At 42.5% G+C, this 12,334-nt stretch overlaps 1 protein-coding gene across 3 annotated transcripts in view; it reads left to right on the forward strand.

Moving 5' to 3' along the window:
• slc43a1b (solute carrier family 43 member 1b) overlaps positions 1-12,334 on the forward strand; it is a 39,274-nt gene that overhangs the window by 15,318 nt on the left and 11,622 nt on the right. For 2 of the 3 annotated variants that reach the window (XM_034131473.1, XM_034131489.1), the window contains exons 2-5: positions 4,762-4,923; positions 5,965-6,148; positions 6,272-6,327; positions 6,711-6,787. In XM_034131473.1, coding sequence (XP_033987364.1) covers positions 4,770-4,923; positions 5,965-6,148; positions 6,272-6,327; positions 6,711-6,787 — 471 coding nt within the window. In that variant the 5' untranslated portion in view covers positions 4,762-4,769. The remainder of the gene's footprint in view (positions 1-4,761; positions 4,924-5,964; positions 6,149-6,271; positions 6,328-6,710; positions 6,788-12,334) is intronic. The other variant, XM_034131481.1, reaches the window with a different exon arrangement.

Consider the following 12,334-nt stretch of genomic DNA (forward strand, 5'->3'; position numbering starts at 1 on the left):
TTCTGGTAGGAGATTAATGGCGCATTTCCACTACAGCGCGGTTTAAGCGGCCCGTTTTTGGTCCACTAGGCGTGGGTACTATTTCACAGTTTTTCTGGTCCCATAAAATCGAGGTTCTTATGGCGCGTTTCCACTACAGCGCGGAGCACGGTTTAAGAGGGCTGTGACGTCAGCGGCCCGTCTTTCGTTGAGTTTCCACTTGGCCTAGTACCGGCCGGCGGGTCCTAATTCACAGTTTTTCTGGCCTCATAAAATCGCGGGTCTAGGGCCAGAGACAACGAGGCTGAGTCGGGCTGAGTATGCTAAACTAGAGAGAGCATCGCTGGCAAGGGGGCTACAACTACAACAAGATGGACATATTTGACCGTGATTTAATTGTAATACACGTTTCAAAATGATGCCGAAGTAACAACATACTGATACCGGTTAGTAAAAACCATGAATTAATGCTTTGTCAAGTCTGCAGACAGACGGCAGGCGAAAAACCTTTTAAAATGCGTGTTTTATAAATGAAGATTGGCTAAGCTAACGCAGTATATGCTCCGACCGTCCACACTCACAACAACGGCCTATACAGACATAAATAAAGCAGCGACTGTATTCACCATGACATAGACAGTCTGTGGTTTGTACTTGTTTAACTTTTGTCTAGTTTCTGAACATATATGAGGAGCTGTGAGCTCTGAGTGCTAACAGCTAACGGCTGTGTTGTTTTTCTGGGGTTTGCATTGAAGATGACGTCACGGCTCCGCCTACAGTGCGTTACTATAGTTACTGCCCCAGCTGCAGTTTGCAGTTTGCTGCATGCAGTTTGCTTTTCAAACTGGGACAAGAAAACAGCGGGGAAGTAACGGGGCAGAAACCCTCCTTTTTACGCAACGGTCCAGACATAGACATCAAACGGCAAAACATATTCAGTTGCCAGTTACTTTTGCATTAGGGCAGGGATATCTAGATACTTTCCAAGGTTTGACATAATGAATTGTGCTACTTTTAAAGGTAGGGTAGGTACAGTAAGTTTGAGAAACCGGCTCGAGATCGCAAGAATTTGAAAATACACAACCAGAGAAAATCTGCCACTTCCTTACAGAGCCCCTCCTCCAACACACACGAACGCGCACATGACCAATGAGTAGAGATGGGCGAGTCCTGATTCATCCGGATCATTAACCCGGATCCTAGAAATGAGCTGGTCGTGACGAGTCTCCCCTCTCCATTAACCCGAGTCCTTGAGTCCCACACTTGGTGTGACGTACAAATTAAAACTATAAGTTGCGTCACTCGCTACTCTCTTTATAACATGTAAAATCACATTACAACGTACCCCAGTCCATCTGCCTACCCTTTAGCAAGTATACAGGATAGCTGCCTGCCAGAAGTTATCGTTTGGCTCAGGGGAGGGGACACGGATCAGTGAAACTTACTGCAGACTCGTGGGGACTCAGAGGAGCCGACGGCTCCTAACCGTAATAGCATAGCAGATCCAGAGATCCATACTCGTCATGTGCACGAGCATAGCCCCTCCTCCAGCACCCGGCTCCCGCGCTATCAACAGCAGACTCGCAGACTCGCAGATTCGCAGATTCGCAAATCCTGACTCGCTGCAACACACAGCGGATCAGACTCGTGCGGACTCGGAGCCGTAACCATATAGCAGCAGATCCAGAGATCCAGCAGACTCGTCGTCATGCACGAGTCAACAGCAGACTCAGATTCGCAAATCCTGACTCACTGTTCAACACACAGCAGAGCAGACTCGTGCGGACTCGGAGCCGTATATAGCAGCAGATCCAGAGATCCAGCAGACTCGTCGTTATGCACGAGTCAACAGCAGACTCAGATTCGCAAATCCTGACTCGCTGTGCAACACACAGCAGAGCAGACTCGTGCGGACTCGGAGCCGTAACCATATAGCAGCAGATCCAGAGATCCAGCAGACTCGTCGTTATGCACGAGTCCACAGCAGACTCAGATTCGCAAATCCAGACTCGTGCGGACTCGGAGCCGTATATAGCAGCAGATCCAGAGATCCAGCAGACTCGTCCTCATGCACGAGTCAACAGCAGACTCAGATTCGCCAAATCGCAAAATAAGCCTTTTTTTTGTGATCAACATTTTTTATTTTATTTTTTTAGCAGCATAAAAGGCATTTTACAATAAAACAAAACTACAAAATATACAAGAATAGAAAGAAAAATAAAATAAAATATAAAATATAAAATATACATGTCGAAATAGAAAATATACATGCAGATATTATATATATATATTCAAAATATATGGAATAATAATATGCTCGTGAAATGCAACAACTTTTCGGTTTCACCAATAGGATTTCTACGGTCTTGGTCATGCTGACTCATATGACTCAAATGACTCGTATGATCCGGATCTCTTCAATGACTGACTCAGAAGACCCTGAGTCCGTAAAAGGATCCGGATTTGCCATCTCTACCAATGAGGGCACGAGATAAGTTTGTGCCCCGATGGAAGGCTGACAGGCAGGTAGGCCATCCAGTTATTTTAGCCGGGCCGGCTAAAATGATTGGTCGTGCTTTTTACAGTACTACGGCTTCCACAGATGAAATTCTTTTATGGATTTTTTGTCAAAGCACTTAAGATATTCATTGCTATCGGGATGTTAAGAGCATTCCATGGAATATAACAAAAAGTGTATCTCGAGCCGGTTTCTCAAACTTACCTACCCTACCTTTAAAGCAAGCAAAGATGTTTTCAAATCTGTAATCAAAAAGGTCCGCAAAAACGTTATCGAAGCAGTTCCTGCCGTTGCTAAGTAAGGAGGATCAAAAAAGAGAAAGTAAAAGAGGGTAAAAGACGGAGCGCTGGACATCAGATAAATCACCAGAAGAAGGCAGAGAGGAAGTAAATACTAACAGGAACACGGTATGAGCTCTGCAGAGTTTAAGGACTTGTTAGTGGATCAGAAACTGTGAACAGAGTTGGACAGTGCTGAGTGCTGCCATAAAGTTGTTGTTGTCGCAGTTCCAGCCGTTGGTGCGGAGTTTTTTTTCTCTTAGCGGAACGATCATTTTTAAGTCAATAAAATTATTTCAATTCATATTGGGAGTCGAGTTGTTAGTTTGTTTAGTATATGGCCGTTTAGTTGAATACTCGATTCTGATTGGTCAATTCAGAACATGTGACACGTTGTTAATACAGTAGTACAGACCGCTGTCAGGGACTATAATGACCGTTGCTAAGGAGGATCAAGAAAGAGAAAGGGAAAAAAAGAGGTTAAAAGATGGAGCGCTGGACGTCAGATAAATCACCAGAAGAAGGCAGACAGGAAGGAAACACTAACGGGAACACGGTATGTCATGTCTGTAGTGTTTAAGGACTTGTTAGTGGATCAGAAGCTGTAAACAGAGTTGGACAATGCTGCCGTAAAGTTGGTGTAGTCGCAGTTTCCGCCGTTGGTGCGCCGTGAAACAGAGTTTTTTTTTCTTAGAAGAAGAAATACGATCATTTTTAAGTCAATAAAATCATTTCAATTAATATTGTGAGTCGAGTCGTTAGTTTGTTATGTATCTGGCCGTGTCATAAGCGGGATAATGTGCAGCGAGGCGGTCATTATGTGGAAAAGAACACCCTTCAGGATGAATAGGGAACCCGACGCGAAGCGGAGGGATCTTGGATCAAAATGACTACATAACCACTTATCGTGTACTACTGTATACGTAGTAGCCTTTTTATGATTTTTTGTAATCTTTTGTGGAACTGCAGGACGGAGTCCAAAACTGATTTCCTTAAGGGGACAATAAAGTATAGTGCCAAAAAGTTAGAATAAATGGAGATGTCATTTTGGGATATACAAAGTTAGATATTTTATTAGCTAACTGCTTAAGAATTAATATAGACAATGAATTGGTTTTGAAATGAAAAAAACTCCACTGTGTGTTTTGAATAAACTTGGATTAAGACTGACAGGCAATGATTGGTGAGGGAATACAGTATAATTACAACCCAGTTTATTTTAAAACATGTTGTCATGCTATTATTCTATGTTGGGAAAGGTTTTCCTGAATTATTATAGTATTTACTAATCAGAACATTATCAGACGTTATTACCCAAATATGCATCATAGTTTACAGACCAAGTTCAGTTACATTTTCACTCACCGTTGATATCACAATGTAATCATAATCTCAGTTTAACAGCCCCTACTTTTTCTTATTCATTATTCAAAAATAAAATAAAAGTGCTTTACATGTTTTACACAGGAAGACAAACTATTTAAGGACTGCAATTAAGTCAAATTAGACAATTACAACAATAATAGTTACAATTGAAAAGTAATTCAAGAAGGGACGAAACATTAAAAAGATGTTGATGATGACAAAGTGTAAAGCAATGGTCTTGCATTCGAAGTATCTTAAGTTACATATCCAATAACCCTGACCACTCAAATGAAATAAAGATATAACACCTTCTACATATTTGAATTACTCCACTACTGTATTTGCAGAAACTTGTTTTGGGTCACCCTTGTATTGTTTTTCTAGGCTTGTCAAACACAAGATAGAGAGGAAACAAATTGCAAAAGCCTCCACAGATGAGATGAGAAATGCATAAGGACATCTTGAAACAGAAACAGTATGATCTCTGTTCAGGGGTTTAACGTTGTGGGGGAAAACTACAAGGTAGTAAAGCATGTTGGCACAGAGTTAAGATTTGTTGGACTGTCCAGATTCCCAGCTGTTCAGTGGACTAATGTTTTCCTCTTCATGCTTCCTGTCCAGCAGCTGTGATGGCTCCCAGCTTGGCCCAGGCCTTCAGGAGGAGGTGGTGGATGGCGGTCACAGCCATCATAGAGAACCTGCTCTTCTCTGCGGTGCTGCTGGGCTGGGGCTCACTGCTCATCATGCTGAAGAGCGAAGGCTTCTACTCACACCTTTGTGTTGGTGAGAGCACCATCAGAACTGCCCTCTGGTCCTTTCTAGTCCCGTTAACATCCCCAGTAGGCACATAACATTCTCCCATCATTTCAAAGCTACAATGTTATTGTGTTACAGGGTTTTTTACATGGACATTTCTAATAGTGGTACAGTACATCTGGCACAGACAGATGCTTAAATGTTTTAGGTGTGTGACTTAGTGCCGACATGCTCGAGGTTCAGGGAGGTTTCTATTTCTTTGAGGAGAACATGATTGTTTTTGGAGTCTATTCCAGGACTGATTTTACTGATGGATATGACAACCATTACATTTTGCAATATTTCTTGTTTTAAAAATAACTACTATAAAAGATGATCCTTGAGTCTCTTTGGATACTATTAACTATTTAGTTTCTTAGGTAATTTTTTTGTTGAAACTTAATCCAAGACATGCGAGATTACTTTGCCAGCTGGTAACATTAAGGGTCAAACAAGATATAGGATGCTTCTGTTAATGTACTCTTAGAAGTTAGAAAGAAAAAACACTGACCCTCAGTGTATGCAGATGGTCATTGGCCAGGATCAAGAAGAGCCTCTTTTATATTCTACACAAGCCACATGAAAGAACAGAATATTGCTACTAAAGCCTCCTCTACCAGCTTTGAACTTTTACATAGAATCAGAACTAATAGAACATATTGTTTAATAATGTCATCTTAACATGAGTCATTGGCAAAGCTTTTGGCAGTGTTTGCAACAGCAGCAGTGCGTTTATTTAGTTAAGGTTTGAGCCTCTATAAAACAAGACCATATATCAAAGCTGCAACTACCATGTGATTAATAACAAGCGGACAAAATGAACTTCCCAAAAATCAGCCCAGACCGAGACAAACCAGCCTCTTGCATTGACCTGTGACCACCAACACAAAGACTAACTACTCTGGGCCTATCCTGTTGGCAGCGGTATATTGTGTTATTTTTACCCAGACAGTGTCATGTCGCGGTTCTCAGTGCAGTGAGGATCTTTTCTGTTCTCTACATTCTCCTTTTTTCTATGAAACCATCCAGAAAATGTGACTGTGGACCCCAACGTGACCGTGGTGGAGAGCGGGGCCTGGCCGAGCTGTACGGAGCAGGAGGAGGTGTTGAACCTGGGCTTCACCATTGGCTCCTTCCTCCTGAGTGCAGCCACTCTGCCTCTGGGCATCCTGATGGACAGATTTGGGCCACGCCCACTGAGGCTCGTTGGCAGGTGTGACAGACAGTCCTTTGTTATTTGCCTTTTATCAGAACATAAGCGCAGATTTCAACCTATTAAATAAAAGTAACACTGGAACCACAGTCAACGTGCTCTGACATCCTGTGTCTTTTTCAGCGCATGTTTCGCAGCTTCCTGTGCCATCATGGCTGCCGCTGCTTATGATCCTGAAGGTACCTTAACAGTACAATACTCCACCAGAGATATAGAAAAAACATGCAGCCTTTTTAACTTCATGTCCTATTTTGTAAATGTTTTCAATTATCTGTCAAGCTATAGAAATGCATTTACAAGTCCTTGACGAAACCGGCTACAAACAGTTAGAGTGACTTGGAACAGAATTAATTAATTAATTCCCCAACTGTGTGTTGTAAAAGGAAATTACATTTTCTTCACATCGTTTTTCAGAAATCATTTTGAACATGTTGGGTGCTCACTGTCAGTTTTGAATGATGGATGAAAGTACACATTTGAACTCCCACATTGAAAGAAACTCTGAATGCACCTTTAAAGTGTCAATAAAGCTTATTTTCTTTATTTCCGTGTGTTCCATCAGCGCTGTCTTTCCTCATCTTCCTCGCTGTCTCCTTCAACGGCTTCGGAGGAATCTGCCTGACCTTCACCTCACTCACAGTATGACACACACACACACACACACACACACACACACACACACACACACACACACACACACACACACACACACACACACACACACACATATATTATTCATTTTCCTGACATGTATATAGGTTACTTCATCTGCGTTACTTGCACTATTCTATTCTACTCTGTTTTTTCTTGCACTATTTCTTTTATTTTATTATTGTTTTATGTCTTTTATAACTATGTTGCCTTGTTGGAGGAGCTAGGGACTTAAGGTTTTGCTTAATTTAGCTGTCCTATCTTAATTGATGATGTAAAGTACATTCAGTCCTCTTAGACATTTAAAAAAACAGTTGAAACGCAATACAAAAGCACAAGATATTAGCGTGTCAATGTGGAGCTAAAATAAGCCATCTGGTCTCATCAATGTGGAAGTTATGACGTACAGGCAGCATTAGAAAGAGGACAGGGACACAGGACAAAGGACCTGACCATGGGACAGCAAGACTCCTAGGTCACCAGGACGCCTCGTGTCCCAATTTTCCATCCCTCTATATCAAAGTCAAAACACCTGCCATGACATCACAGACTGGGGAGTGGGCGTAGGCCTTCAGAGTCCAACAACCTCTGTGTAGTTCAGCATTCAGCTTCCAAACACTGCTTTGTGTCCACCTGAGAATATGAACATATGATGTGTGTGTGTGTGTGTGTGTGTGTGTGTGTGTGTGTGTGTGTGTGTGTGTGTGTGTGTGTGTGTGTGTGTGTGTGTGTGTGTGTGTGTGTGTGTGTGTGTGTGTGTGTGTGTGTGTGTGTGTGTGTGTGTGTTGCAAAGCAGCACATGCTGTACCACTTGTTCTAAATTCCGCTGCGGCCTCTAAGCCAATCCAAAGCCTGGGCGGACAACACACCCTCCATGGCCCTGTCCTCCTGTCAACCTTCCTGTGTTCCTCCCCCTGTCTCTTCCTGGACTTGACATGGTCATTCTGGCCTCACTGCTGTCATTCCTGTGTGTTTGTGTCTGGTGTGTATTATCTAGTTGATAAGCTTTTACATAACTACTTAATGTAAACAGTGCACATTCCCCGCTAACCTAACTAGCTTTTAAACACGCCCTGATAATGCTGGTAGGGCAGGTTGTTCTATAATAAACTGAGTGTTATTTTAAATATTCTGTTTCCTTGGTCTAAGCAGGGCCACTATTAGCCTTAATACATATTGATAAAGACTAAGAGTATACAGAAACTCTCGGACGCAACTGGCCTAGAAACAGTAGAGGTTAACTGAGGACCTGGGGGCGGACAGCGTTGGAGGTGGATGCTTTAGGGGCGGGGCAGAGGCAGAGCAGGGGAAGTGTTGAGGAAGAACTTGTTCCTCGAGAGGCAATAGTGAGTCACTGTAGCGCCAGTCTGGCCTCCGTCCAAAGAAGGAGAGGTGAATACCTGTGATCCCTTCGTGTTTTGATATTTTCTTTGGATTAAATAAAGAGTCACAGACACGGGAAAAACGAAACGCACCCTGGCGGCTATAGTTTAAAGAGGCCAGATTAGGCTTTGTAGGGTTTCTCCCTTTCCTGTAGTGTGTTCTATAGGATTTTGCCTGAAACGCCTCCATTGGACTCCTTTGTTAACTTCCGTAACATAAGCCGCTTTCACACCAAGTACTTTGCCATACTTAGTGCCCCGGCACTTATTACCCCCAGGGCACTAAGTACAGATCGCGTTCACACCGGAATAAATTCCCTGAGGGAAGATTACGCAAATGAGCCGCTGACGTCACTTCGTCTTCTTCTGCTTTGGGTTTACTGGCAGGCCGCAAACCACTTCACGGCGTATACTGCCACCCGAAGTCTCCGGCCGGAAGTCCCCGGAGTTGGGGACTGGCTTCAGTAGAAGCTGCTGGGACTCCCAGCTGCTTCTACTGAAGCTTCCGAGTAAATCGCCAGAACGCCGACACCTCCTCATCACTCCACCGCTCCCATGTTTTTTTTTCTGTTGCCATAAGTTATTCTCTCTCCGTTGGTGCGCGGGGCTAATGCTAATGCTAATGCCAGCAAATACAATGGCGGCTTCACAAAACCTTTCAGAGTTTTACGGGGCGTGGTTTGCAATTCGCCCAGCCAATAGAAATTGGTACTTTTTTCTCCCCAGGATGGTACCACCTCTCTAGCAGGCACTAAAAATGGGGGTAAAAGTTCCCGGCACTAAGTACTCTTTTTGGTGTGAACGCAAAATAAGGGGTACTAACGGAACTAAACGGGAAAAATACGGGGAAAAGTACTCCGGTGTGAACGCGCCTATAATGAAATCACTATGTAACACTCAAGCTTCTATTGGCTAGCGCTCCAACACATTGTCTGTGATAGGCTAAGGGGTGGGACATCTCTAAGCGGTTGACCAATCACAACAGAGCCAGCCAGCTAACCAATCAGAGCAGACTGGGCTCTGGTTTCAGACGGAGGGTGAAAAGAGGTGCTGCAGCACAGGCAGTATGAGAAAAATAAAGAGCTTTTTGAACATTAAAGCATGGAGACATGTCCCAGTAGAGACACTACATACTAATATGAACCCAAAAATGAGCATACTATGTCCTTTTTAAATGTTGCCAGAACAAACTCAGGCTCTTCTCCCAGTGCCCAATGAGCAAACTGTTACTTTCGGCACTGTGGTATGATCTGTTTTATTTTCGCCTTAAAGGTCATGGCTTTTTTATAAATAAATATAAATAAATGTACATAACAATGATAGCAACCAACCTGTTTCCATTTAGAGTAGGAGTGCTTTCAATGTAGATGTAGATAAAGTCGCAAGTAGCTATTGCCTAAGATCCCAGGATGTGTTTTTATTACATGTACCAAGTGCTAGGACTGTTTTAGGCACTAAAGCTTTTATGTGCGCAGCTCCTCTAGCATGGAACACTCTGCAAAAAATATGAAAAATGAGCATTTTGGTTCCCCTGCATCATTTTAAAGCACAGCTTGAGGAATTGATATTTGATACTCCTGGTACCTGTCTTTGTGAATAAGTTTGTAAATTGTACCCCTGTCATTATGTTGTATGTGTCCTTTTTTGTTTTCTGTTACATGTGTAACCAATGTGCGGCAGGTCTCCCTTGTAAAAGAGATCGTTGATCTCAATGGGATTTTTTAACCTGGATAAATAAAGGCTACAAACAAACAAGAGTGTAGATTTGTCAGATAAGAGCCTTTGGCGAATAACATACCAGCAGAGAACACGTTGTGCCCACAGCGGCCACACTGTGTGATTATGAAAGAGCCCAGCCTGACCGATTTTCTTATCAGTCTGCAGTCTTTACAGAGGGAGAACAGTGTCAATAGAAAAAGGAAAGTGTGCCACATTTCAATAAACCACTAAACTAGTGCCCATATGACTGGGGAATATGACTTTATAGATGTATATATTAATTTCTAACAATCACATTACTATATTTTTATTTTAACTTCTGCAATAATTTGTGTATTATTTCTATCTTGGATTCTCCCTTTTACTGCATTCTTTTTTATAATACATTATAATAGCCCTGTTCGAGGGAGGGAGAAACTTATATTTCATTGGCAACGACTCAACTGTAGTTGTTGTTGCAAATGTCAAATACCATCATGTTTCATCGGTAAACTGGCGAAGCTTTATTTATTGTGGCTTTCAAAAAGATAATTTCATTGTATTTCAAAATGGCGTCCAACACAAGCACTATTTATTTATAGAAAGAGAAATGGTTAAGTTTGTTATTACCAGTGTTGTGAGTTCAATATTTTTAATTAATTATAGTAAGGGAACATCTTAGGAGTTAGTGTAGTGAGTTTCAGAGCAGTGTAATCATTACTTGACCTAAAACTAAATGTTTTTATGAACATGACATGGGGATTTGCTAACTTTTGATTTCCCCCATTTTACACGACACAAATGGAGGCCACTATGGGCCACAACTAACACGTAGGTTTCTGTAGGGTTCATGGCAGACGGATGCAGATGTTCTCAGGAGGATATATAATAAAGGTGTGTTAGCTGCTGAGCCTATTTAGTCAGAGTTGCCAACTCTCACGCATCTGGCGTGTGACACACGCTTTCACTCTCAATCTCACGCTCTCACGCTGCCCAAACAATTCTCACGCCAAAAACAAGAATACGAAGACTAGAAACGGTTTTGAAAACTTTTGTCACGTAGTGATCGTCTTCTCAATAGAACATCTTTGATAATGTCTTCTGGCCAATCAGAATCACGATAACGGCGTGGTGTTGTTGCAGGAAGTCCCGACGGAGAATACTTTTGCGGTAGTACATCTCTATACATCGATACAACATTACGTGTTGATAGAAATCAACACGTAATGAAATAAGACCCCACGGTTTGATGATTGATAGGTGTGTGGGCTGTCTTTCATTTTGACACACAGAACAATGGGGGCTATCCACCCTTATCCACAATGTAAAGTAATTCACACAGCCTCTTCCCTCTTCTCTCTGTGAGGAGCAGCACTGCTGCAGCAGGTTCAGCTTTCAGAACAAAGTAACAAAAAAACTAATATGGCATTCATTTTTTTAAATGTGTAGTAATAGATTTATTTATTTTTCTTCTCAAGAGAGTACCAGAATGTGTATTTTATGTTAGTATTTAAAAAAATCTCTGTTTGCAGCGGGGTAAAAAGGCTTTAAAAAGGCTCCCGTGTATGAATCTCACCATAGACATTAAAGCTCCCATGTCATGCTTTTCCGGTTATTACCCGCCCCCTTGTGTGTTATGAAGGTTTTTATGCATGTAAACGGTGTGCAGAGTCAAAACCCTCAAAGTACACCCTGTAGCGAGTAAAACTCTAACACAGAAAATACCTCCCCAAAACGCCTCGTTGGAGATACGTCACTGCCCATTTGAGTCTTCCATTTAGTTCCGGGTACGGCCTGATGTCATGCGGTACCCGGAACGAAATGGACCAATCCCGAAGAGCTATGGCCACACCCAGCGGCGCTGGCCGCACCCTCTGCCAGCCATTTACTGTTGGAAGCTCTGGTTCAGTTCACAATCGATCCAGTCATGCCACTGCCAAGGACCTGTTTCCTGAAATGTGAGGAGAAATCTGAGCTGTTTGTCCTACCGACGGAAGAACCACGACGAAGTCAGTGGTTGAAATGTCTTTTTCTGTTCCTCCAGAGGTTCGAAGAACCGGCATTTCACAGACGAAAGCTTCCAAAACATTGCCCAGTTTGAGGCCGGATATGCACAGCTTGTTTGGACCGTTTGGAGCAGGGGAAGATTCGGGTACACAACCTGTAAGTTTGCATTGTTATTTGTGTATTTATCAAACAAGGTAGCTACCACGACTGTTTAAATGTGTAAACATGTTTCGGACTGCTAAGCCAGTGCTAACTGTGCTAACTAAGTTGCTAGCGTTTCCATATATCAACTCCAATATTAGCAGATCGCCTTACATACATGTTCCTCATAGCTGGATAATGTCTGCATTCACACACGAAATAGTCATAGACCGTATACTCCTGGTGATTTACCGTTCGGTCAGTCGCGAAACGTAATTACATTATAGCTGGCGTAGCGTGTATGCTA

Source organism: Trematomus bernacchii, unplaced genomic scaffold (assembly GCF_902827165.1).
Source record: "Trematomus bernacchii unplaced genomic scaffold, fTreBer1.1, whole genome shotgun sequence".
In the NCBI taxonomy this organism is placed as follows: Eukaryota; Metazoa; Chordata; class Actinopteri; order Perciformes; family Nototheniidae; genus Trematomus; species Trematomus bernacchii.